The sequence below is a fragment of the Hippocampus zosterae genome, chromosome 11 (genome assembly GCF_025434085.1).
Source record: "Hippocampus zosterae strain Florida chromosome 11, ASM2543408v3, whole genome shotgun sequence".
In the NCBI taxonomy this organism is placed as follows: Eukaryota; Metazoa; Chordata; class Actinopteri; order Syngnathiformes; family Syngnathidae; genus Hippocampus; species Hippocampus zosterae.
Genome location: NC_067461.1, coordinates 666,409 through 692,073, shown reverse-complemented (window position 1 = coordinate 692,073; position 25,665 = coordinate 666,409). Strand labels below are relative to the sequence as shown.

At 46.1% G+C, this 25,665-nt stretch overlaps 1 protein-coding gene and 2 long non-coding RNA genes across 3 annotated transcripts; 2 read left to right on the top strand and 1 right to left on the bottom strand.

The window, feature by feature from the left end:
• Positions 1–11,134: 11,134 nt before the first annotated feature.
• six3a (SIX homeobox 3a) lies at positions 11,135–13,465 on the bottom strand. The gene is made up of 2 exons (XM_052080668.1): positions 12,532–13,465; positions 11,135–11,327 (listed from the first exon to the last, which is right to left on the bottom strand). The coding sequence occupies exons 1-2, from the start codon at positions 13,221–13,223 to the stop codon at positions 11,135–11,137; spliced, it is 885 nt and encodes a 294-aa protein (XP_051936628.1). The 5' UTR covers positions 13,224–13,465.
• A 279-nt stretch (positions 13,466–13,744) lies between these two features.
• LOC127610487 (uncharacterized) lies at positions 13,745–15,512 on the top strand. Its single transcript, XR_007964867.1, has 4 exons — positions 13,745–14,046; positions 14,193–14,341; positions 14,473–14,556; positions 15,431–15,512. It is a non-coding gene; the product is annotated as an uncharacterized LOC127610487 (long non-coding RNA).
• An 8,462-nt stretch (positions 15,513–23,974) lies between these two features.
• Positions 23,975–24,348, top strand: LOC127610491 (uncharacterized). Its single transcript, XR_007964873.1, has 3 exons — positions 23,975–24,126; positions 24,198–24,255; positions 24,334–24,348. It is a non-coding gene; the product is annotated as an uncharacterized LOC127610491 (long non-coding RNA).
• Positions 24,349–25,665: the final 1,317 nt, after the last annotated feature.

The window sequence follows — 25,665 nt, the reverse complement described above, 5'->3', positions numbered from 1 at the left end:
TGTGCCGGTGGGATTTTATTGTCTGTTTCTTTTGGGTATGGGGGGTGGGAAAAAAAAGCACTTAAAAAAAAGGAGGACATTCTCTCTTCAATTGGCACCGAAGGTGAGGCGGGTCCATTGAGTGGAAAAAAAGTATTTGAGCAAAATGGAACTCGCCAAATCAAAAGGTCTTAATGATTGTAAACTGTTTTGTTTTTTTCTCGGTGGATCGCGCGTATTTTTATTTTTATTTTTGGTTTACAGGCTTTTCCAAGCGATCCCAACTTGTTTAGTTTTGTTTTTTTATGCCGCGAGGAAAAGACGAGTCGCGCGTCCTCCTCGAGCGTCTTCGGATAAAGAGCCGCCGATGAGATGAAATATCTTTGACTAATCTCTTGATATTATGATTACTATGATCATCGTTTGGAGAAAAGAAAAAAAAAGACTGCATGTGAAGTTGACGCGATCAAGCCTCAAAGGAGTCGCCTATAGTTTCTTATACTCTTTACAATAAAAACGCAAGAAACGTCAAGTCACTTGGACCATTTCTTTCATTCGACGCCATTTTATTTATTTATTTATTTTTTATTTTTTTATGTTGACTTTTTCCTCCCTTGCTACCTGGCGCGAAGCGAGCAGGAAACGACAACGGCAAATGTTTGACAAGAGTTGAAAAGTTTTCGATTGCTTTCTATTCGCCCTTAGCGAACGGCTGTGAAAAAGGTTCACTCCGTCGTCTTGGTTCCGATTCCAAACTCGAACCTTTTGTGTTTTGTGACGTTGCTCCGAAAATAAAACAGACCATTCGATTTAAATTAATTCAGTGCAAATTGTGACGAATTAAGCTGAACTTTCTGCCTGATAAAATCTATTGTGCTCTTTTTTTAATGCTTTCGGGGTTTTGTTTATTTTTTTGCACCATTCTATTGATATATATTTTTTTTAAAACTGAAATTGTTCAATTCGGCCGTGACGTCCCTTCTCTGTTCTCAAGTGACGAGCGGCACAAATGCGAGGTATGACGCATTGTGAGCAACGCGATGACGTCAGAGGCGTCGCCATGGCAGCGCGTAGCAAAAGCAAAGCGAGCAAAGAATCCCGTAATAGCCACCGAGCGGGCCCACCAAACGCTTCTCGCGGGGGGGGGGGGGGGGGGGATTGAAGTCGGACGCTTCGAATCACGTGTCGCGATGAAACGTCGATTGTTGACCAATCGCCTCTTGCGGGGAAATCCGGAAATGGAAATGCGTGGGATTTCGTGGAACCGGTGAGTAGTTTCATTCATCTTCAGCTTCAACTTCAACTTGCTGCCTGCGTCCAAGATCGGACGACTGGCAATCACATGTGGCCTGAGCAGCCTCTTTTCTTTCTTTTATTTTTTATTTTTGGTTTCATTTGCTCGTTGTCAGGTGCAGCATGTAATGTGCAAGGAGGTGACGCGTGACACATTACTTGTCCCGCTGGGGAAACTGTTCACTTAGCTCCCCATCACTGAGGTCAGGGGTCAAACGTTTGGAAAGCCTGCAAAGCGGCCACCAATACGACGGAGGCACTTGGCACTCACTGCCGACGGATGGCGGAGGATCGTGATGTCATTGGAAATGTTATTTGAACAACTTTCAAAGTCACCGTTTCAAGTTTTGAATTGGGGTACTTTTTTTTTAATGCGTTCACTGATGAATATAAGAAAGCAAAACAAGCGCCAAAAAGTTTCTCATGCGATGTACAATCAAAACCACAATTGGCTCAAAACCAATTGCTGGTTATTGCAGTTCTTTTTTGTGTCAAATAAATGGAATTAAACTGAATGATATCAGTCCAAATCAACATTAGCGGACTTCATGACCAGACGGTGCGCCGCGTTTAAAGGCGCAGTGTCACTTGCGGGTGCTATTTCTGTAGAGAACGCATACGCAAGACGCATATTGTATATTATTGGACGCGGGCGCGGTAAAACATACGCGAGCTTAAAAAAAAAACAAGGGTGGCATGCGTGCACGCTTGCGTCTGGAGCAAAACCCAGTCCGGTTGTACTTTATTGACGTATTTGAACGTGTACGCGTACGTTATTTTTGGGATCAATCCTCATCCTCGTGGATTGATCCGAGTCCTCATCTTCTGTGTTGGACAAGAGTGTGTGTGTGTGTGTGTATTGTGTTACAGTGAAAAAAGTGCAGCAAGATGGAGCCGTTTGCTGAATGTTGACGCGAAGAAATGAAAGGTCAAGGCGGTTTCCCAGGTGGTCGCCACGCACGTCCGACCCGCACAAGTTGGAAGACGTTCAATCGGCTCCTGATGACTTTTCCAGCGATTGTCACTCTCGAATGGCGTTCCATGAAATGAGTTGGACGGGACGATAAACGACACCTTTTGAGAGTGTTTGTCAGTGGATTGGGCGAATTTCAGGTCCAAGGGACACATTAAAGGCTGCGGTGTTCACAGTGAGGCCTCCGGAGAGGTGGCCTCACTGGACATTGTTTTTCTTAAGGTCTGGTTGATCCATTTCATTTTTTGGAATAACGATGTTTTTGTTAACTTGAATTTAAACAATGTATAACAGCACACTGCTGTCCTCTCGAGAAGCGTTCGGGAGGTTTTCAAAAGCTCTCCCCATATTTTGGTCTGTGAGACAAAGTACGCGTTCGAACCACAGTAGCGATTTCGCACGTTTGAGTCAGCCTGACTCGTTCAAAAGTGATCGACGGCAACTGTGTCAAAAGTGTGTTGTCAGTTTGTTGATTAAAACTGCCTTGGAAAAGCAATCCGCCGACTCTCGCTTGCTTAGCAGCTATCTGTTAGCCACTAGCGCTGCCAACAGGCCCCGTAAAATACGATATCAGCGTAACGAGACTTTTTTTTTGGGGGGGGGGGTTCTTTAAATCTCAGTTGAACTTGATTTCAGGACAATGTTGTGTTGCTGTTGATGTCGGTGGGCGACAATATGGGAATAGGAGTCAAGACAGAAGACGCCCTTCAGGGGACAGGCGGCCTGGGAAAAAACTTTCAAAATAAAAGTGAGGCAAGGAATTGATGTCCAGATGTGATTTGGGAAGTAAGATTTATTTTGAAGTTGGCCTTCTCACCGCGTTGGCGGCGTGTGGTCGTCCTGCCGAGCATTTGACTTTTTGATGAGTCTACCTTCAATAAATAAAAATATCAACAGCTACCCGAGGCAGAAACAAATGTCTCGAGCATATTTTTTTTTGCCCAAGGTGCTGGAATTCATCGAGGACCCCCCAGAGGGTGTTGCAAATGACGTCGTGGTTGTGATTGACTGTCGTAAAGGACCAGCCAAAATTGGATGCCACCTCATTGCATCGGAGACCGCCGCAAAGCCCAAATGGACGACGAGTGCTGACGGTTTGATACTGGCTGTCACTGCACTGCAACACAATACCCCCCAAAAAATAAAAAGGGGCGGGGGAAAGGTGCGTCTCTGCAGACTTCACTTTGGAGCAGTCCATCATTACAGTACCGCCTCACGCCACATGGCGGCGTCTCTTTAAATTCATTTGGTGACACTTGGTCACCTTTTCCTTCAACTTCCGGAATCACTCCCCCCCCCCCTTTTTTTTACTCATTGACTCGGTTGGGCGTAGCCGACAGCTGTGCTCCAAAGTCAAGATAAGTGACGGTTATTTGGTTGAGAATAAAAAAGTGCTCGTGGAAATCTGCGGCTGTCCAACAGCGCACCTCCAGGGCCGGTTCCCTCCTCGGCTCACACCGGCACATGTTGCAACTTGTCACCACGCTTACACGCTCGCACAAATAGAAGAGTCCATCAGGAGCTGAAGTGCATTCAGGTAAGGCCTCGCGGCGGGCTGCTTTTCCTGTTCAAAAAGTTTTTTTCGAAATGTATTCAGGACGCTTTGAAAGTTAAGGTTGGACCGGCAGTGCCCTCTGGCGGTCCGGTTGATCATTGCATTTCCTTGAGAATGATTTGACAAGTTTTGGGGTCTGACTCTGAGTCGCTGGGTTCGAGTCTTGGCCCATGCCTTACAAAGGCACAAGGATCAAATTCCTCATCTCAATTTTGCATTTAGCGTAGCTTCTGAAGTGACCGCAGATGTCCGCCTCAAGAGGCCACAACGTGCTCGCGTGCATCCTTGCTATCAGACGGAGCGATTATTTTGCTTTTCATCGCTGTTTGAATGTCTCGCAAGTGTTTTGTCTTGCGATTCAACGGAGGAGAATGCGCTTATCATCCGATGACGGAGAGCTCTGTGCAGCGCGTTGGGGAAGATGGTGTCCTGCTGTTGTGTGCGTGCGTGCATGCGCTTTGGCTTGACATTTAAATGAATGAATGTGAGCAGGGGACGTGTTAATCCCCCCCCAACCATTCAAACGCACACCCAACATCTCGTGCGGCTTTTAAAGGCCATCAGGCATGTCGGACAGCCGTGTTACAAGCGGCGGATTCAAAGCGTGACCGTTGTTGTTGTTGCGGCCGGGATTGGCGCTCAACCATTTAGTTCGCCTGTGTAAATGGCAAAGAGTTCAATCGGCAACAAGTTTATCGTCTTTTGGCACATTGGGAAAGGTGTCAGTCGGTTTATATATACGCCGCTTGTGTTCCCCCCCCCCCCCCCTTGCAAACGTGACTGTTTGTGTGCATTTTATCGGTTTGCTTTTGAAATGATTTGGACTGATTCAAAATGGTGACATGATTTCATCGGGGGGGTTTTTTACAGTCAACAATGACTTCTAGAGTGTTCGAAATGGAAGTCAAGTCAAAAGAATATTTTCTTTGCGTTTGTGGGATGTGAATAAGGCAGTGTTTTGGTGCCTCTCCGGGGGCGGCTTCGTTGTTTGGCCGGCCTCAGTCACGGCTCACCTGTTTGGTCAGGTGACATTCTCAAGTTGAGCCCGCCCTGTGAGCAACTGTGATGTCATTTCCGGTTTAAAATGGCCGCCCCCGGCAGTGATCAAATCTGGCCCGTTTTGCTGCTTCATTCATATTCCACCAACGCAAGAATTTATCGCCAAATTCATGACTTGACGACCCCTTCCAAGACCGTCTAAAAAGTCATACCTAAAAAAAAAAACAGATCGATCAAATGCATTTCTATATTTTTGCTCACATTTTCCGTTTCGTTTTGCGTATTTCAGGCAACCGAATTCATAAAATATATCGAACATATTTTTCTCCTAATTTATCAATTTCGGAGCTGCCCTGCGCTTCACGTTCTACGTGAGAGACGCATGTTCGTTGGGACGTGTTGGTGTTGTTCGCGGTCGTGTCCAACTGTAGCGCGTCAGATTTAAGTGGGAAAAAAATTGCTTGCGCGTTGAGATTGACACTCGGTGGCATTTTAAAGTCCGAATCTTTTGGCGTGAGTCTTATAAGAACGTGCGGCCGTCCAAAATCAAGTCTTGAGCGGGTACAAAATCAAAATCAGCCACGAATGGAAAAACGTTCCGGAGAGCTCCGCTAGATGGCAGTCAAGGAACACGTTTGGTGCTCCTCGGCTGACCGAGGCCGTCGTGCACTCTTGCAGTGTGTTTTGTGTGTGTGTGTTTAGTGTGTGTGTAAACTGGGACTAGAGCTCTCCTATAATCCATCCCACATAGCGTTTAAATGGGGGCTGAGTTGATAAGGGCAAAGCGAGCCCGACCTTTGGTTTGAGCTTCGTACACAAAAAAAGGCTGCGTCACACCAGGGGAGCTTTGGGCCTGCCTTGAAACGAATAAAATCTCTGCGATTGATGCGCCGGAAGAACGTGCAATGTGCACTGTCCAGATTAGCCTCACAATCAACTCGTTCCTGGCCTGCCGAAATATGTAGCCGTTCGAAAAAGGATATGGTCTCAATATGCTGGCTTCCGTCTGGACATGGTGGAATGCGCGACGAAGCCTTGGCGATATGCTCGGAAGGCCGACCGTTTGTCATTTAGCGGTGCGGAAAAGTGGAGCTGTGGCCATTGATGCAAATGTAAGTTGAGGACTTTGTTGTTTTTAGTGGATGGCTCCACTTTACGAACGGCAAAAGGAGAGATGGAATCCTTGAAATGCGGTTTTATTAAAAGGGAAAAGAAGCCGTTCAAGAACGCAACTCACGTGACTAAAATCACTTCCTGCTTCTCTTACCTCAACAGCCAATCAGAACCCATCAACATAAAAAACATGTCTAACCAATTATTAAGCAACAGAATATCATTTAGGTATGCTTAACATGAAATAATATGATGGTCAAACAAAAAATGATCATTAATAATATAAGCTACTTGCGGAGTGACTTCATATTCGGACTTCTGTAGTCTCCTTTCGCCAATGCAGGAAGGTTGTGCGCACCCCAAAAACAAACGCGTAGTTCCGTCGAACCACGAATGGCTATTTCCAATTCCTCGTGAAGCGAACGCCAAGTTGACCGAATGAAGTCGGGGTGACTTCGAGGGGGAAAACTTTCATTTCAATTTAATGACTTTGAAGGTTGGGATTTGACACGGTGTGGCTTCGTGACGAGAGTGAGTTCACGACAACACCAATTCTGAAAAGTGTGCGATTGTGTGCCTGCAAACCCAAACAGGGCCGCAAAGCAGATGGCAGGCCGGAATAACACACACACACTCGGGCACACTCAAAATGTTTTGCCGTCCAATGCTAAACACACGGCTGCGTTGAATGTCTGTATGTATGTTGGCGTGCGCGCGCGCGTGCAAGCTAAGAAGGCCTGAGAACGTCGGGAGAAAACCCAGGTGCTCGGGTTGTATTTAAGCTGCTCAGCCCTCTGTCCAGTCGGTGTGCACAGGGCGAGAGATCACACAGCTTGCACCCAGTGGCCTTGCACAACAACACAAACGCGCCCACGCACCCCCCACATCCCCATGTGTGCACGCAAAGGCCGGGCGCGTGCACGCGACATGGCTCACAGTCGCTCGAGTAAGCCTGCTGCTGCTCGGATGCTTTCATGTTCCGCTTGTTTTAAAGAGATGAGCCTTGTGTGTGTGTGTGCGCTCACACGCGCACGCGCACTTACTACGTGATGTCTGAGCAACAAATTAACACGAGAACATCTTCAAACAGTGGGTGGAGAGTGTGTGTGCGCGCGCGTGTGTGTGTGTGTGTGTATGTGATATTGGAGGTGTGCACGTGTTGCTGTGTTGTGTGCTCTTGGTGGACAACAAGCAGCAGGTGCAGGCTCGTGTAATTTACACAGTAGACACGGCGATGACAAGGTCGGAAGTCAACCTGCAAAATGTCATGTCTACACACACATTTATATATATATATATATATATATATACACACACACACACGCTGCTATATATATATATATATATATATATATAATATATATATATATATAATCAGATTTCTGATTATATGTACAGTATATATGTGTGTATGTATATATATATATATATATATATATATATATAAATGTGCATATGCGTACCGTATGTATAAATATACTGTACATATATATATAATGCTCAAAAAATAAAATGAACACTTAAACAGCCCAATGTAACTTCGTGTTCCCTTTATGTTCTCTTTATTTTTTTGAGCATATTTATATATGTATGTGTGTGTGTGTATATATGTATATATATAATGTGTGTATGTATATATATGTGTGCTATATATATATATATATATATATATATATATGAAATGCTCAAATAAAATGAACATTTGAACAGCACAATGTAACTTCAAGTGTTCCCTTTATATGTTCTCATTATTTTTTGAGCATATATACTGTATATATATAAGAAATATACATATATATATATATATATATATGAGTGGCGAATAATAACGCACCTGATTTTAATTTAGTAACTTATGATAAAAAAAATAGAATTACAATCATAACGTTATTATGTAAACCATACAGGATTGTGTAATTTTCTTTGTCGTGTCATTTTTGATGCCTTTCGAGGGAGCACCAAATTAAAAAGCGTCCTTTTTGGAGCTCTTGGACATTTGATAGAAGGCAGCCCCCAAAATTGAGGCAGGCCAGGCATGCGGTGCAAATTCTGCACTTCGGATTTCATTGCTTGATTGGTGTTCAGGTGTGCCTTTTTGTCCCTCGCAATCGCACAATCCATTTCCAAGCTTGCGAGGTGCCTCTATGCGTCCGTGTCGCTCGCCTCCCGCTCCCCGCAAAAAAAAAACAACCACAACAGATATTGCGGGCGGCCTCTCGGGTCATTCTTGAGGAGCCGTTGGCCTTTGTTTCCTGCGACGTGAATGGACCCCATCGGCCAACGTGTGTGCAGTCAAGGAGACGGGGCAAAAAAAAAAATCACAACACAACAGGGCAGGGCAAGTATTTTTCCCCGCCAGACTTTGGCCATGCATACCTCGTTCTAACACCCTCTCCCCCCCCACCCCCATCTTCCACGATTCACTTTTAAAAAGCTGTTAAAAAGCAGCCGTGCGTGACAAGCTGGAGTGGGCAGCTCCTCGCGGAATTCAAGTCCAAAGTGGAAAAGGTGCGCTCGGGGGGGCCGCGTGCGATTGTCTCGCATTCTTGTCGTTGACTCTCGTGTAAGTAGTATCACACACACAGATTACTCCTCGCTAAGTTCTTTTGTGTGCTGATCCATATTTGACTTGACACATCACGAACACGAGCCCCCCCCCCCCCCACACACACACACGCAGACACACAGAGACACGCCCACGTATGTTTTTGCACCGACGCGCCCAAAGCTCCGAAGGCCCAAGTGGACTTGATCCACATTTCTCGAAATACGCGTGGACGTCTTGTGAGGAGATTTCAAAGGCTTGCGCCCAAATCCCGCACACCACGCGATCAACACGGTCGAGTCATGTTGCTGAAAGTTTTCCCCAAAAGTTGCACTCAATTTCCCATGTCAAGTCGCCGTAACGCGCCCGCACTGCAAGAGACATTTCCTCTTTCCTTTTTTTTTCGGAGTGTATACTTTTTTCTTTATTTGTCATGAAATGGCACCGATAGAGTTCTTGGCTATGCCAGAAGCGAAAAGGGCCAATTGTGTGACATCGCCAGAAAGTCTCATTTCCATATCGCAAACACTTTGCTGAATTCAAGAGTCACTTTTGGGTCCAAATGGCGCTTAAAAAAAAAACAAAAAAAATTAAAAACAAGTTGAGTGTGTACGCGCGTAGCAAAAAGCTGCCTCTGGCGCATCACTTCATCTTTTATTCTGAAATCTTTGTCATAGTCATGCTTAAAAACAATACACATGTTCGTGTTATATATGAATGTGCAAGGTCGACTTTTTGGCTCGGGGGGTACACATGCACGAAAAATAGACTCGGAATGAATTATCAATACATGATTTTAAAAAATCGCTATGTGGATATTTTTCATTTTTTTGTTCAAATGGGATTTTTTTTCAAGAATGTTTTTCCCCGTTGAAATATACCTTCTCCATTTTCTTCCCCACAATTCTCCAGCATTGTTCCCCCCCCCCAACCCGTGCCCCACAACCCGTTTTTTTTTTTTTTTTTTTTGCAGTGTGCGTGCAAGTTATTATTTTTTTGTTGTCTCAAACAAGATGTGCCAAATCATGACAGGGTGCTGTTCGATCCACATTTGCACGTGATCAAAAATGACCCCCGCAAGTGTCCTGGAACAAAACGCGCTCATTGCTTGCAGGTTGGGCAGAAGGGGGGAAAAAAAAGAGACTTGCTGGGGAGAAATCCCCCTCTTTTTTTAAGGCGAGGGCAGAAGCGGAGGGTGTGGGGGGCGGGGGGTGCTTGTCGTTCCGGGAAGAAAAGCTCTTTTGAGGGGGCCACAATAGCAGATTGGAGCAGGGGAGGAGTCCCATCGCGATTAGGCCATTTAATGGCGCGTTTACTTAATTTCGGCATTCAGCGGCAACGGTAAACAAAAGGTGCGCTCGTCGTTCTCCATTGTTTTGTTTTGGGCTTGGTGTTGCTTACTTTTATTTTGCCAGAATGTGTTGCCGTTTATACGGAAGCCGCGGAGTAGCTATTTGAACGACACCGCGCGATTTTTGTCTTTCTTTCTGTTTTGGTTTCGGCCCCCCAGTTTTAAGCGCGACGAGGAAAAAAGGCGGAGGTGACTTTTGCAAGGTGCACGCTACAAACGAGCATAAACCCGCAGAGATGAGCGCTAAAGCCCCCCCCCCCCCCCAGCAATCCAATCACGGTCCCGGATGAACTTGGCTCGAGACACCCAGCTTTCAATTAAATATTATATTTGATGATTTCAAAGCAAAGCCCCAAATCAAACAACAACAACAACATAAGATGCTATGATATTCACAGATAGAAAGACGATTTGAAGGGCAGCAGGAGGAAGAGGAGGAGGACGAGGAGGACGAAGGTCCACGTTGTGATATGCGCAAATGTCACAGAGAGAGAACAGACAGGCCGAACTCGAGCACGCGTGAGTGTTTTGCAGTTTGGAGCAAAGATTAGATGGCGGAGAAAAAGTGGGGGAGGAAGGAACGGGGGGGGGGGTCGTTATGTACAAGCATAATTTCTACACCTTATATATATTACAGCGCGGGAGAGGGATGCCCTTGTCATTTTCTTCTTCGCTTAAAGCGACATCCTCCCATATTAAAACCCCCACCCCCCCCACCCCAAAAAATATATTGAAAATAAAAATCTCATACATTGTTTTGGCCCCGCGCAGGCAGACGGTGACGAAGGAGAAAAAGATTTTCTCTTATTTTTTGGAACAACAACAACAACAAAAAAAAGGTGCTTACGACTTGAAATGATTGTCTGATGAACAAAAAAAAAAAAGAAAAACCCCATCTGGTCTGCGTGACATCATCCCAAAAATAAAGGGTCCAAACCTTTTGAATTCCCTCTGCTCGTTGCTCCTCTGGATGCAGAAGAATCCCATTTCATAATTAAAAATTAAAAAAAAAATCAAAACAAGGGACTGTTCATGCAAGTTGAGTATTGTTGGCGTGTGATGAAGACGACGAAGAAGGGCGTCAAGCGTTGGCTCCTTTTTTGTCTTTTTCAAAGCGTTTCTCATTCAAAAAACAAAAAAAAACAAAAAAAAACCCCACCAACCAACAAACAAACACGTGCCGTATCTTTTTTTTTTTACGTCATATTTATAGCGATCGGTCCTTGTGACTCCTCCATCCGAGTCCGTTGTTGTTGTTGTTGTTGTTGTTTTTGTTTTTCCTCTCAGGTCCTGTGGATAATTCTCTTTCGGCGTGGCCGTTTGCTATCATACGTCGCACTCGGAGTCGCTGGAGGTGACGGAGAGGATGGACGTGCCGGCGTCGGCGCGCTCCGTGGCGCTCGACACGCTGGTGGTGGGACTGGCCGCCGTCGACGGCGACTCGGCCGAGCTGTGAGGGGTCAGGCCGGCCTCGGACAGCGACCTCATGGCGCCCGCTCCCATGGCTTGGTGCTGCAGCCTGAGCCAAAGAGAGACGCCGGGGCACAAAGGGGCGAGTCAGCTTTTCGTTTTTTCTCTTTCCACCACCCCCCACCCCCACCCACTGAAAAAACAAGGCTCTTTCACCATCCGCGGGCCTCCTCGTCGAGCTCGCCCTTTTGCGAAATAAGTGTGCAAAGCTTTTTGAATTGTTTTGTTGTTTTTTTTTCTCCAGAAGCGGCCCCATTCAAGCGCAACTAGTGCAGATGACACTTTGTCGGGTTTGCCGCGAGTGACGTGCGGCCGCTCGCGGCGGCAATCATCCTAAAACGTTGCTCGCCAACGCACTCCTGATAATAACTGCGGAAATGTGCGGCGGGGAGACCGCCTGCAGCTCATCTCGGTGGTGGGTCGCTGGCGCTTTTTTTAATCCATTACGAGCGCGGCGATAGCATACTTGATGTTATGAATGCAGCCTAGTCCGCAAATGCTCTGAAATACCCAAAAGGATTTTTTTTTTTGCGTGATCCCCTGCGCGGGGTCATCTTCCTCGATCACCGTGCAAAGTGACGTCGAAAGCCCACACCACGAGGAGTTGGATGATTTTCACCCTCTTTGTTTTTCGCTGTCAGATTTTTATTTATTTTTTTGATATGCTCGCGAATGGAAGAATTGCGCCACATTTCAGCTCGGAAAAAAAAAAGCAAACAACCATGCCTCTTCCACACGAAACTATTTTCTCCCTCCATTGTTAGCTCTCTCTCGAAATATTTCAGCTATGCGGTATTACCTTTCGACCAGCACGAACAGTATTAAAGAGGGCGATATTTCGGCGATACGGTGCAAAAAAAGGGCAAGACTCACATTTTCACCGTGTTTCGTCAAACCGTGTCGGCACGATCGAGAGATCGTCACATTGGCCGGTCATTTGATTTGATCGGACATTTCGGTTTGAATTTCTGTGTTTCGGTTGCGTGCATTCTCGTGTATTCTTTTTTTTTACATTTATTTTAATTAAAAAAAAAAAAATAATAATAATTTCCGCCCAACGCGAGTGTTGGGACACTTGCATGGGGGACGTTCGGAGGGACGTCCACAAATCCGCCCGGCAAGGCGCTCCCTTGCCGGGCAGCCGGCATCGGCCGGCCGGCCGCTCCGGCTCGATCGGGGAACGCGGACGCGCAGCGGCAAGTGGATCGGCGCGCGTGCGTGCGTGCGTGCGTGCGTGCGAGCGAGCGACCGACCTGTTTTTGGCCGCCGCGGCTCTGTCTCGTTGCCTCCGGTTCTTGAACCAGTTGCCGACCTGTGTGGGGGTGAGTCCGGTGGCTTGCGCCAGTTCCCTTTTCTTGCTGGGGTTGGGGTAGGGGTCCTGCAGGTACCACTCCCGCAGCAGGCTCCGCGTCCGCTCCTTGAAACAGTGCGTCTTCTGCTCGCCGTCCCAGATGGTCCGAGGCAGCGGGAACTTCTTGCGCACGCGGTACTTGTCCACGGGACCCAGCGGGCGCCCGCGCAGCTTCTCGGCCTCCTGGTAGTGCGCCTCCAGCCACATGGCCTGCAGCTTGCCGTGCGAGTCCTTGGTGAACTTGTGGTTCTCCAGGATGTGGTAGAGGTCGCGGAAGTTGCCCGTGTGGAAGGCCACCACGGCGCGGGCGCGCAGGATGGACTCGTGCTTGTTGATGGCCTCGCAGGCGCCCGGCGCCACGGGCAGCGACCACAGGAAGCGGCCCAGCCGCTCGATGTCGCCCGTCTCCTCCAGCGTCTCGCAGACGCTCGCCACCTGCTCCGGGGAGAAGTTGAGCGTGGGTAGCTGGAACATGGACAAGTCTTCCGGGGAGCGGGCGGCCGGCGCGCCGTTCGCCAGGAGCAGCGGGCGATCGGCGAAGTTGGGCAGGAAGAAGTGGGAGGGATAAAGCTCTAAAGGCGATCGGAAAACCATGGAAATCGCCGGAGAGACGCAGCCCGACTACGGAGAAGAAGGAAGAGAAGAAAAAAAAAGAAATACGGGGGCCGACCAGCCCGACGCCAGCAGCCAGCGCGGCCGAGTTGCGCGTCTGACCCCCCAGAAGAAGGAAGGGGGAAAAGGGGGAGAGGAAGAAGGGAAAAAAAAAAAAAGCAGATCGAATGATTCAATGGCTATCGCCTAATGACACCGGCCGCATAATATCTCCCCCCTAAATCCGCCGTTGAGTGTAGCATTGAAACATTTTTGTTTCCCTTTTCTATTGGTCTTCTTGGTGTCGCCGCGCCGTTGCCATGGCGCCGCTGCCAATCACTGTCAAGCGTGCCAATCATTAGCCAGTACGTAAGCGCGAGGCTTTCACCACCGGTGCCGCGCGCGCGGGGGGTTATCGGAGTCTTCCATCGCCACGGCAACCCCCGCCCCTGCCCCCGCCCCCTACCCCCTCCCCTCCCTCCCCTTTTTATACATCCCAGCCCTTTGGTCGCGGCACGGAATGACGGGCTGGAATATTATTGCCATCTTTTCGCGGGGCTGCTGAAAGTACTTTTCAAATAACAACAACAGATGAAGAAAATACGCGTGGCGGGACGACAGGCCGGAGAGGCACGGCGGCCTGCAAATGAGGGCGACGAGTGGACAACAAAGAAAAAAAAACTCATCACGTCAACTTTATTTGTGTGTGTTTGGTTAGCAGTGACTTTGTTAGCAGAGGTGCTCCGGATCGGCTGCGGTGGTGGTCCCGGTGCATGCTGCGATGTGACGCCGCTTCCCCCTGCTCGCGTCCGGGCCGGCTAACTCGGTTGGTCCCGCCTCACCTCACCTCACCTCACCTCATCCCCCCCCCCCCCACCCAACAAGCCTCCAAGTTAAGAAACCTCGCTGCTCATGTGTGACTTCTGATGCCCCCCCCCTCCCTCCCCCCTCTGTTTTTTTTTCTTCTTGCAGCTAAGGACACGATCCATGTCCACATCTCCACGGTCACAGGACTCGGCTTAGTGCGGTAGCCGCGGCGCTCGGTGTGATTTTCATGCTTGTGGCTCATATTCAACCCCGGGTGTCAAAATCGCGCCGATGGAGGCATAGTGACGCGCATTGTGAGCCGCCGCCGCCGCCGCCACCGCCGCCGCCTAATCCGAACGGCGGAAAGCTGACATAATGATCCTAAGCCGCCTTTGCCGCAAATCGTTGCGGAATTCAAAACTTATCCTCCGCTCTGTGTTTCTAGATGTGCACCTTGTCCCGCGCCACAAACTTTCACAAGCTGGACTCGAAGCCGTGCACGCGAGCTGCTCCGCGTGAGGACATTTGGGTGAGTTGCTCGACGTCAACTCAGGGAAGGGAAGTCATTATTTGAGATGGAAGGAGATGGGCATGGAAGGGAGGGGCTGTGTGTGTGTGGGGGGGGGGGGCAGGTGGGGCTCCTCCTCGTAGTGGAAGTAAAAGGCGGTATTTTCACGCTGGGGTTCAAGCTGCAAGCCTTCAATACGCCTCGCCCCAAATGAAGTCACAAGTGAAGGGCTTAGCAGAGGCGCATAATGCAAAGCCTCCTTACCTGACCGGCGCTCCAATTTCCTAGTGCGCCACTCCAACGTCAAGCTGCGGGTCTTATCTGACATTCGTGCAGGACACCTTTTTTTTTTGTTGTTTTCAACCCTCGCAGGCAATTCGGAAATCGCTGCTAGAGCGGACAAGAGGTGAAATGTAAAACCTGAATGGGAAAGGGTGCCAGTGGTGGGTGGTGGGTGGCTGCTTTGGGGGTGGTGGTGGTGGTGGTGGTGCAATTAGCATTGCACATTCTTCTACGCGCCTTTTGTTTACGTTAAGCTTGTAATTAACACCCCTCCCAAACAAGTTTATTCACCTGCCGCTAATTGTGTGTTTATCCCAGGGCTTGCTCAATGTTCCGAGCAGCGGGGGGCAGATTGCTGTGTGCTATGTGTGTGTGTGTGTGTGTGTGTGTGTGTTGTAGTTTTAAATCCTCAGTGCACCCCGCTTGGGACAATTCTTATTAGTTATCGTCGCTACGACGCTCCAATCTTGCTCCTGCAAAGTGGATGAAATGGGGCATGTGACGTCACAAGAAGAAGAAGAAGAAGAAGCCAGAGAGGTCACAAATGCAACTCCTTGCTATTTTCTTCCTGTGAATATTTTTTCTCTCTCTCTCTCTATCTGTGCGCGTGCAGATGTAGCCACGCACGCGCGCACACGCAGGACCCTGCTTGGCCACACAGTGCGGCAGCACACACGGAGGGAGCATACGCATCATCAATACGGTAAGAAATATTTTGTTCAATTTGGCGCAAAGTCTCTTGGAATTTGTTTTATTTTATTATTATTTTTTTTTGCATGCTTGTCTGTGTGTGTGTGTGTGTGCGAGCGATTTGAAATGGCACATCTTGGTTGTAATTCTGAATGATTTTTGTGTTGAAATGTCTTTTAATTTTTCTTTTTTTAGCGCTTGTAATGCAGCGTTGCATTTGTGGACAAGGTGGGAATTATACGGCGGCCCCACGTGAGTATCCCTTCAAATGTCAAGTGTTTAAAAAAAAAAACACAGAAAACGACTAATTGCTGCCCATGCGCTGGTTTAATTCTGGAAAAGGCACATCGATGACAAATGAGCAAATAAGGAGTCGTTTCTTGTTTCTCTATTGCGTGTGCAAAAGAAACTTGCATTAAAGCTTTTTTTTAAGTGGGTTTCCAAGCGCGCCGATTTTCTGCAACGCTCGAGAGTCTTTATTTGAATTTTCGGCCTTACGTGAACGTAAAGTTCAATCGTTTGATTTTTTTAATAGCCGTTTTATTTAATTTGCACTTCCCTTTCTTTGCTTTATTGTAGCGCGGTCGAGAGTCTACTTTCCAGTGTGTCATTATTCTTATAAATATATAATATTGATGCTAATATTTGGCGGTATAACTCCCGAAAATAATAATTACTGTTTTCAATTCTCCAATTTACATTTCCGGCAGTGTTATTTGAACGGGCAAGTTTTTTTCTTTTTTTCTAAACATTTTTTTAATACATCAAACGTGCACAACATGTCGCGTTGGCGTTTTCATGCCTCGCGATATTGACGAGGCTTGTAAAATGAACCAAGAAAAAAAAAATTCGAAACGCAGCAGAAGTCGCAACAGAAAGTTTCAAACATTTCTCTCCCTCTTTTCTTCTTACCCGGCCCCCCCAACCCCACCCCTCCAGTCTGCTTCTTTTTCTTCTTCTTCTTCTTGTATGCGCTTTGCATTGTGTGCCCTCATTAGGGGCACTTCCTGGCAGGGCCGCGCGCTTGTATCCGAGCTGTCCAATCAGTGTATTTACACGGCTTGTTAGCGACAGTTAATGAGGGGTGCACCCCCCCCCCCACCCAACACCCTCCCCAGTCGACCCCGCCTGCTTCCCCACGACACACAAGACCCTCCTCAACATTAAGATTTACATTGTGTCAACTTCTAATGAAGATTCGGACAAAAATTCCTCCAAGTTGGGCTCAATGGAGGGATCCTAATATAATATATAATATATATCATTCTAATATAACATTCTATATATACATCCATATAAATATATGTACAGTATATATATATATATACACAAGCACGGAGGACGGCTTCTCTTACTACAGGTCTGCAAAGAAGAATTTGCACGTCTGCGTCATTAGTCAGTTCTATGCAGAGAAGGTGACGTGTATGAGTGTGTGTGTGTGTTGAGGGTGGCGGGTGGTGAAGGAGGGGGGGGGCTGCTTGGCAGTGTGTGTCACCAGCGTGATGGATCCGCCATTGTGTGCTGAATGAGGCTTGACACGCCGGCAGGCTTCTTGCCGCGGTGTAGAGGAGCAAGTTCACTTTACAATCTCCCACCGGATCACCGGCGGTGATTTCTGCTTGTTTTGGGGGGGTCATGGTTTTATTTTATGATTATAGTCGAATTCATGTTTGGTCACTGATTTGCATTAGCGCGTTGAATGCGGTTTAGCGCTCGGAAGCAAGTTATCAACTTGAAAAAGTACACTTCGCAAGATCATTGACGGAGAACGTCATTGAAATGTCCGTCGGTGCGCCCTCCATTGGACAAAATGAGCAACAACAGTTATTTTGACTGAACCACTGCATTTGCGCCCACTGGCGGGTTGGTTCCGGCCCGCGGGCCGTATTTTTATTTGTTTTTTTTTTTTTCAAAGTGTTTCAACGGTTCTGCGGAGTCACCCTGAAAAATATAGCTGGCGGCGGTGATGGTTAGCGTGTGTATTTGAAACGTGAATAGCAATTTTAATATCATTTCATTGAGGCTTAGTTGAATTTGCCGTTTCCCGGCCGCATTGAACCCTCCGATTCTGATTCGCTCCTCTCCTCCCATCCTCGCGCATCCAGTCAGGTACACACGCGGCGCTCCCTGAAGTGGTGAATGGTGCCCCCCCTCCCTCCCCTTCCCCACCCAAGCCCTCTTTTCCTCCTTAGAGACACCACTTAAGAATCAATTAGGCCTCCTCTGCTCCCGCCACCGCGAGGCATAAACAGGTGGCCTCCGAAATGCGCACATTTCCAATTCCAACTCCGGACTTGGAGGTCACCGCTACTGATCGGCCGTCAGTGCTCGAAATGGCTCCGAAATCAAATCGTCATCCGGTACGCGGGCAGCGGATGTGCCGCAAAGTGCAAGACTAAAGTGCGGCGGTTCAGTCGTGCAAGATTGAAGACTGTTGCAGAAAGCGAAGGCGCCGTCACAGGCCGCACATGGGCGCGCTCCCTTTCCCCACGGGGGAGGCCGCGGGCTCCGAAACGGCCCCCGTTTTTCAGCTGCGTCCACGTGGTCAACGGCAATCGGCTAAAGTGTTGGCGGACAACAGAATCGAGCGAAAGGAATGGGGCGAGGCCGTCGCCGATGAGGATTATCCCCCCCCCCCCAAAAAAAAAAAAACGAGCGTCCGCTCGATCCGATTTCAGCAGGACGCCACGGCGGAGGCCCGCCCTTCAAGATGCATTCTCCGAGGCGGCTTCAAATGACGACGATATATCGTATATCGGACGCAATCGATGTAGGGCGCATTTATTTAGTGGTTTCGGAGCAGGGGGGCAAACCCAGGTTCAACCCCGCACAGCCCGCAAAGGATTTCATTAGGATTTGAAGAAATTAAATCGGCGCGCAGAGCGGGCAAAAGACGAGCACTCGCACCCCCCGCCCTGCTTCTTCGCCGCCTTCTTGCAAGTTTTCATTCATTCATCGCGTGGTGCCCGCCCGCACATGTGACGGCGCGGCCGCGGATCTCGACGCGGATTTCGGAGGGAGAGCCTTCTCGAGGCGACTTGATCAAACATTCATGCGTGGCAGCTGCACTTGCGCGTCTCTCGCGGACGGAGACCCGCCCCAAGCCCTCGCCCCCAAGCCCTCATGAACATGAATGCAAGCAACGGAGCGCACGAGAACACCCGGAGATGATCACCATTAGAATGATCATTATTGGAAACTCAAATCAAACGAAAACATTGGACTAAACCTCACATTTGAACTTTATCATATTCGGAGGCCAATATGCGATTTTTCGTGGGGGAGGGCGGGGTCCCCCCCACCCCATTGTAAGGCCTCACAATCCCATTTTTTAAATTTTTGTGACGATGACAATTCTTGTCATATCTTGTAATCGTTCTCCAAGTGGCACTCCAATCAATCCTTGTTGTCATGAGATCAAATTGTTGATATTTGGAAGCGCGCTCCTTTCTCATCTCGTCATCGTCCATTGTTCAGTATTGACGTGCACCTCGTGGCTTCTCTTCTTTCTCGTAGGCCCGAGATCTTAAATTACAAATGTGGTTTTGTAGCAACAGAGAATTAAAAAAAAAAACCCGAAAACGAATGTCGTGCAGCGGTAATGGGAAGTCGTCGGAAGGTGAAGTTCACGGCGAGGTTAAAGTCACATGTCCACAACTTCTACGTGACCCCCCCCGCCACCCACACCAAACCCACCCACACATGTGACCTTCCTTCCTATGCAGGTGGATGACCCCCCCACCCCCCCACACCCACCATTGAGACGTTTGTTTTTGCCCCTTTTATGAAATGTGTTCCCACCCGCCCCCGCCCTCCCCCAACAGGAAGTCAAGCAGCCTCCCCGCGTCACGCAGGACCGAGAAGCAGAGCTTGGCGCTTTTGACATGGCGCGGAATGTTTGGGGTGAATTTGCCGCTTCTATTTTGAGCCTGGCCGCCAAAAGTGCCGCTCTACACCTCAACGTTTGACCCCCTCGCAAGAAGAAAAAGCACATTTCACGTTAAAACACACACACACACGTGCTCAATTTCACGTTTCAAAAGAGAAAAACAAAACGCTCCAAAATCCTGGCCACACACCCGTCAAATAAAACGCAACAATGCCGAAAAGATGCGGGAAGAGACACAATGGCGTCTCCAAGAATGGTCCATGGTCAAGGCTTATTTGCTTATTATTTATTTCCGATTTTGGATTTTTCTTTCCTGTCCAAAGGCGCCATGTTTGGTGACGTTGAGACACCTCCTGGCAACGTCACACTGTTCCAAATTTTCTTCCAAATTGAACCAAAAGACCGAGAAGGGAAAAGTTTGTCACAACGTGCAGTCACCGGGGAGCTTTCAGCAGAGGCCTGCGGGATTCTCGGGCTGCGTGTGTGACGTTGGTGAATGAAATCAAATGAACGTTGCGATTCTTTTAATCAGGATTTAAATTTAAAAAAAACATCTATTTATCAACATCACTTGTTCTTTTGGTGTCCGTGTGTAACTCTTCTCCTCCAGAATGATTTGAAGTCAGACCATTTCTGCGTCTTATATAGATACACACACGTGCGCGCGCGCGCGCGATACGTGGGAGTGTGTGTGTGTTGTTCCCAGCCGTTTCTAATCCCCCATTCAATTTTCACAAGCGGTTGCTAAGGTTACAAATTACCTTTGGTGCAGGTAAGTGGTTTCTTTTTTGACACCGGATACCCCAATCGCTTTTTTTCTTTTTGTTTGTTTGTTTCCACGGAACACGTTATTTCACGGAGGATGAGCGCAACGGCCGATTCGCTTGTTCTCGGAATATTCCGCCGCACGTGGCGTATCACCTGAGACCATATGCATTCACGGAAAGAAGGAGCTTCAATGGAATCCGCGTTGTCTTCCGCCGACGGGTGTCAAAACGCCCCCAGCGCATTCTTGCAGGCATTTTGCCGCTTTGACAATTTGGAATGAAAGCGGATGAAGCTGAGCCCAAATTGACCAGGCTGGCGATGCTCAGAAGATTGACCACGAGAGCTTCAGCAAATAAAGGTCCACGCAAGCATGCACACTAAATCTTCTCCAAAACGAGTTGGTGATACAAACTCATTTTCATTTTGGCTCTGACAGCGACGGACTTGTATTCACAAAAGACCGTTTCAGAAATGAATTGACAAAGATTGGTGGTTATTATTTATTTTTTTCCGTCTAAAAAAGGCGTTTTTAGACGGAAAAAACAACGATGTACAGTAAGGTGTTTTTAGACGAAAAAAAAACGACCATGTATATAGGAAGGCGTTTTTTGACGAAAAAAAACGACCATGTATAGTAAGGCGTTTTAAGCTGAAAAAAACAACCATGTATAGTAAGGCCTTTTTAGCCGAAAAAAACGACCATGTATAGTAAGGCGTTTTTAGACGAAAAAAAAGACCATGTATAGTAAGGCGTTTTGAGTTGAAAAAAACGACCATGTATAGTAAGGCGTTTTTAGATGAAAAAAACGACCATGTATAGTAAGGCATTTTTAGACGAAAAAACCGACCATGTATAGTAAGGCGTTTTTAGACGAAAAAAACGACCATGTAGAGAAAGGCGTTTTTAGACCGAAAAAAACGACCATGTATAGTAAGGCGTTTTAAGCTGAAAAAAACAACCATGTATAGTAAGGCCTTTTTAGCCGAAAAAAAACGACCATGTATAGTAAGGCGTTTTTAGACGAAAAAAATGACCATGTATAGTAAGGCGTTTTGAGTTGAAAAAAACGACCATGTATAGTAAGGCGTTTTTAGATGAAAAAAACGACCATGTATAGTAAGGCCTTTTTAGCCGAAAAAAAACGACCATGTATAGTAAGGCGTTTTTAGACGAAAAAAAAGACCATGTATAGTAAGGCGTTTTGAGTTGAAAAAAACGACCATGTATAGTAAGGCGTTTTTAGATGAAAAAAACGACCATGTATAGTAAGGCGTTTTTAGACCGAAAAAAACGACCATGTATAGTAAGGCGTTTTTAGACGAAAAAAAGACCATGTATAGTAAGGCGTTTTTAGACCAAGGAGTTTTTTTTTGTGTTTTTTTTCGGCTAAAAATGCCTTACCATACATGGTCGTTTTTTTCGGCTAAAAACGCCTTACTATACATGGTCGGTTTTTTTGGTCTAAAAACGCCTTACTATACATGGTTGTTTTTTTGGTCTAAAAACGCCTTACTATACATGGTTGTTTTTTTCATCTAAAAACGCCTTACTATACATGGTCGTTTTTTTTTTACTAAAAACGCCTTACTATACATGGTCGTATTTTTTCGACTAAAAACGCCTTACTATACATGGTCGTTTTTTTCGACTAAAAACGCCTTACTATACATGGTCATTTTTTTCAGCTAAAAACGCCTTACTATACATGGTCATTTTTTTCAGCTAAAAACGCCTTACTATGCATGGTCGTTTTTTTCGTCTAAAAATGCCTTACTATACATGGTCGTTTTTTCGTCTAAAAACGCCTTACTATACATGGTTGTTTTTTTTTCAGCTAAAAACGCCTTACTATACATGGTTGTTTTTTTTTCGTTGAAAAACGCCTTACTATACATGGTCGTTTTTTTCGTCTAAAAATGCCTTACTATATATGGTCGTTCTTTTTGGTCTAAAAACGCCTTACTATACATGGTCGTTTTTTTTCGTTGAAAAACGCCTTACTATACATTGTCGTTTTTTTTCGGCTAAAAACGCCTTACTATACATGGTCGTTTTTTTCGTCTAAAAACGCCTTACTATACATGGTCGTTTTTTTCGTCTAAAAATGCCTTACTATACATGGTCGTTCTTTTTGGTCTAAAAACGCCTTACTATACATGGTCGTTTTTTTTCGTTGAAAAACGCCTTACTATACATTGTCGGTTTTTTTTACTAAAAACGCCTTACTATACATGGTCGTATTTTTTCGACTAAAAACGCCTTACTATACATGGTCGTTTTTTTGGGTCTAAAAACGCCTTACTATACATGGTCGTTTTTTTCGTCTAAAAACGCCTTACTATACATGGTCGTTTTTTTCGTCTAAAAATGCCTTACTATACATGGTCGTTCTTTTTGGTCTAAAAACGCCTTACTATACATGGTCGTTTTTTTTCGTTGAAAAATGCCTTACTATACATTGTCGGTTTTTTTTACTAAAAACGCCTTACTATACATGGTCGTATTTTTTCGACTAAAAACGCCTTACTATACATGGTGGTTTTTTTGGGTCTAAAAACGCCTTACTATACATGGTTGTTTTTTTCATCTAAAAACGCCTTACTATACATGGTTGTTTTTTTTTACTAAAAACGCCTTACTATACATGGTCGTATTTTTTCGACTAAAAACGCCTTACTATACATGGTCGTTTTTTTTTACTAAAAACGCCTTACTATACATGGTCATTTTTTTCGACTAAAAACGCCTTACTATACATGGTCGTTTTTTTCATCTAAAAACGCCTTACTATACATGGTCGTTTTTTTCAGCTAAAAACGCCTTACTATACATGGTCGTTTTTTTCGTCTAAAAACGCCTTACTATACATGGTCGTTTTTTTCAGCTAAAAACGCCTTACTTTACATGGTCGTTCTTTTTGGTCTAAAAACGCCTTACTATACATGGTCGTTTTTTTTCGTTGAAAAATGCCTTACTATACATTGTCGGTTTTTTTTACTAAAAACGCCTTACTATACATGGTCGTATTTTTTCGACTAAAAACGCCTTACTATACATGGTGGTTTTTTTGGGTCTAAAAACGCCTTACTATACATGGTTGTTTTTTTCATCTAAAAACGCCTTACTATACATGGTTGTTTTTTTTTACTAAAAACGCCTTACTATACATGGTCGTATTTTTTCGACTAAAAACGCCTTACTATACATGGTCGTTTTTTTTTACTAAAAACGCCTTACTATACATGGTCATTTTTTTCGACTAAAAACGCCTTACTATACATGGTCGTTTTTTTCATCTAAAAACGCCTTACTATACATGGTCGTTTTTTTCAGCTAAAAACGCCTTACTATACATGGTCGTTTTTTTCGTCTAAAAACGCCTTACTATACATGGTCGTTTTTTTCAGCTAAAAACGCCTTACTTTACATGGTCGTTCTTTTTGGTCTAAAAACGCCTTACTATACATGGTCGTTTTTTTTCGTTGAAAAACGCCTTACTATACATGGTCGTTTTTTTTCGGCTAAAAACGCCTTACTATACATTGTCGTTTTTTTCGTCGAAAAACGCCTCACTATTCATCAGGGGTGTATAAAACAGGGCCGGAACCGGCCCGCAAGGAGGTTTGATCAGGCCCGCGGGATAATTCAAAAGGGGAAAAATGCACAAAAGACACTGAAGAATATTTTTAATACGGTGCAATTTGTGGAATGTCCTCCGTTTTGTTCACGGAAGAAGACAGCAGCAGCCCGAGTCTGTCACTGAGACAGACCCAACACAACAAGCCTCATTTCATTTTTCAGAGTTGAAGGAAGATTGTTTCTGGGTCCTCCGTGCCACAAGAGGGAGTCACCTGCTCACCGCCAGAGTCCACCTATGAGCACAGACCTCCAGGCAACACCTTTTGCTCTTCTTCCCGTTATTCGCAAGGTGCTGAAGTCAAACTTTGAGCGAGCCTGAAAAGTAGGAGACATTTACACTCGTTCAATGCACCATCACGACTACTTTTTGGACTTGTTTTTTTTCTCCCCCAGGTAGCAGTAAACATGATCGGCTTCCTGCTCTCAAAAGACCCAACAGTCTATCTCCCTGGTCAGTTTCATGCCAAACACATCTTTGCCTGCACAAGAAATTGACTTGCGTGTAACTCACGGATGCCTTTCCTCTCAGGTCAACACACCCGTCCCACGTTTTTCCTAAGAGCTGACCACTTCGCAGCCCAGCAACTTGCAACTTTTTTCCTCTCCTATTGTGATTGTCTATTCTGCAAAAGAAATAAAGCTTGATTACAAAAAACACTTAAACTCATCTTCATTTTTAAACACATCACCACAATCCAACATTAAAAAAAAATTAACCAAAATTATTTTCAGTTTCTTTCTAAATTCCGCCCCCCCCCCCCCCAATTTTTTTGTCCTGGAGTTCAGGCAGAAAAATCCAGGAAAGTGGGTGTGGACTGGCTGGAATGATGCTGATTGCCTGAGTGGAGCATGACAATAACAAGCAGTTTGGTGGAAATGAGGGCGTGGTTTCTAAGGGGCGGGGTTATGCAAATTTAGACATTCTGATTGGTCAGAACTTGGAAAGTGGGCAGGGTTATGCAAATAAGGGCCTCACCGCAATTGGTGGATGTCAAATTGAAGTTCTTTTGGGCGGGCATTGCAGCACGTTTTCAAAGTCTTGAGCTCAAACTTGCACTTGGGTCACATCAAAGCTCGATTCCTGGAGTTTTGAGTCATGTGGAGACCAACAGTGAAAAGACTGTCTGATGTCACTGAAGCGCAATTCTTTTTTTCGTCTAAAAACGCCTTACTATACATGGTCGTTTTTTTTTCAGCTAAAAATGCCTTACTGTAGGTTCAGGTTGGCGTCCCTTTCGCATGTCCTCCGAGTCTGGCAGCTGCGCCTTTGGCTGGCCCAGTAATCCGACTCATCTGGTCAGGCAGAAAAACAAAACAAAAGTGGAAAGTCACACACTGTAGTCCATAAAAAAGTTTTTTTCATTCGAGTCATTCTTCGAAAAGTGGCAGACTTTTACAATACAATACAATACATGCTGATTTATATGACGCTTTCACAACAGCGGCAGCTGTAACAAAGCGCTTAACAAAACAGTTCACATCAAGTCAAATAATAAACACAACACATAACATAAAACACGGACAGTCGTGCAGTCCTAACCCCTTTTCCATTACACGCTTTGCTGTTTAAAGCAGTTTGAGATGAAAAAGGACAGAATCCAAGTGTGGCTCAGAGACGTCATGCTCAAAATGTGCACACGTCGGCTACAAGCCAAGTTTCAACTTTGACTTTCAAGCCGTCCATTTCCAAACGTGCCCGCACTCGCAATGAATCTGTTTGAGCGATCCACTCGCGGCCCCCTCCCCACACCTAAAGTGCAATGAGCAACCTCCTTTCGAAAACTAAATGAACAAAGTCACGGGTGCATTTGTGGGAATAGTTTTGAAACAAATCAGAAAACTATTCAAGTCAAACGCTGTT

Coding starts and splice junctions, on each gene's coding strand:
- six3a (XM_052080668.1), bottom strand. CDS start 13,223: ATGGTTTTCCGATCGCCTTTAGAGCTTTATCCCTCCCACTTCTTCCTG. Junction 11,328..12,531: donor GCCGCGGCGGCCAAAAACAG/GTCGGTCGCTCG, acceptor TCTTTGGCTCAG/GCTGCAGCACCAAGCCATGG.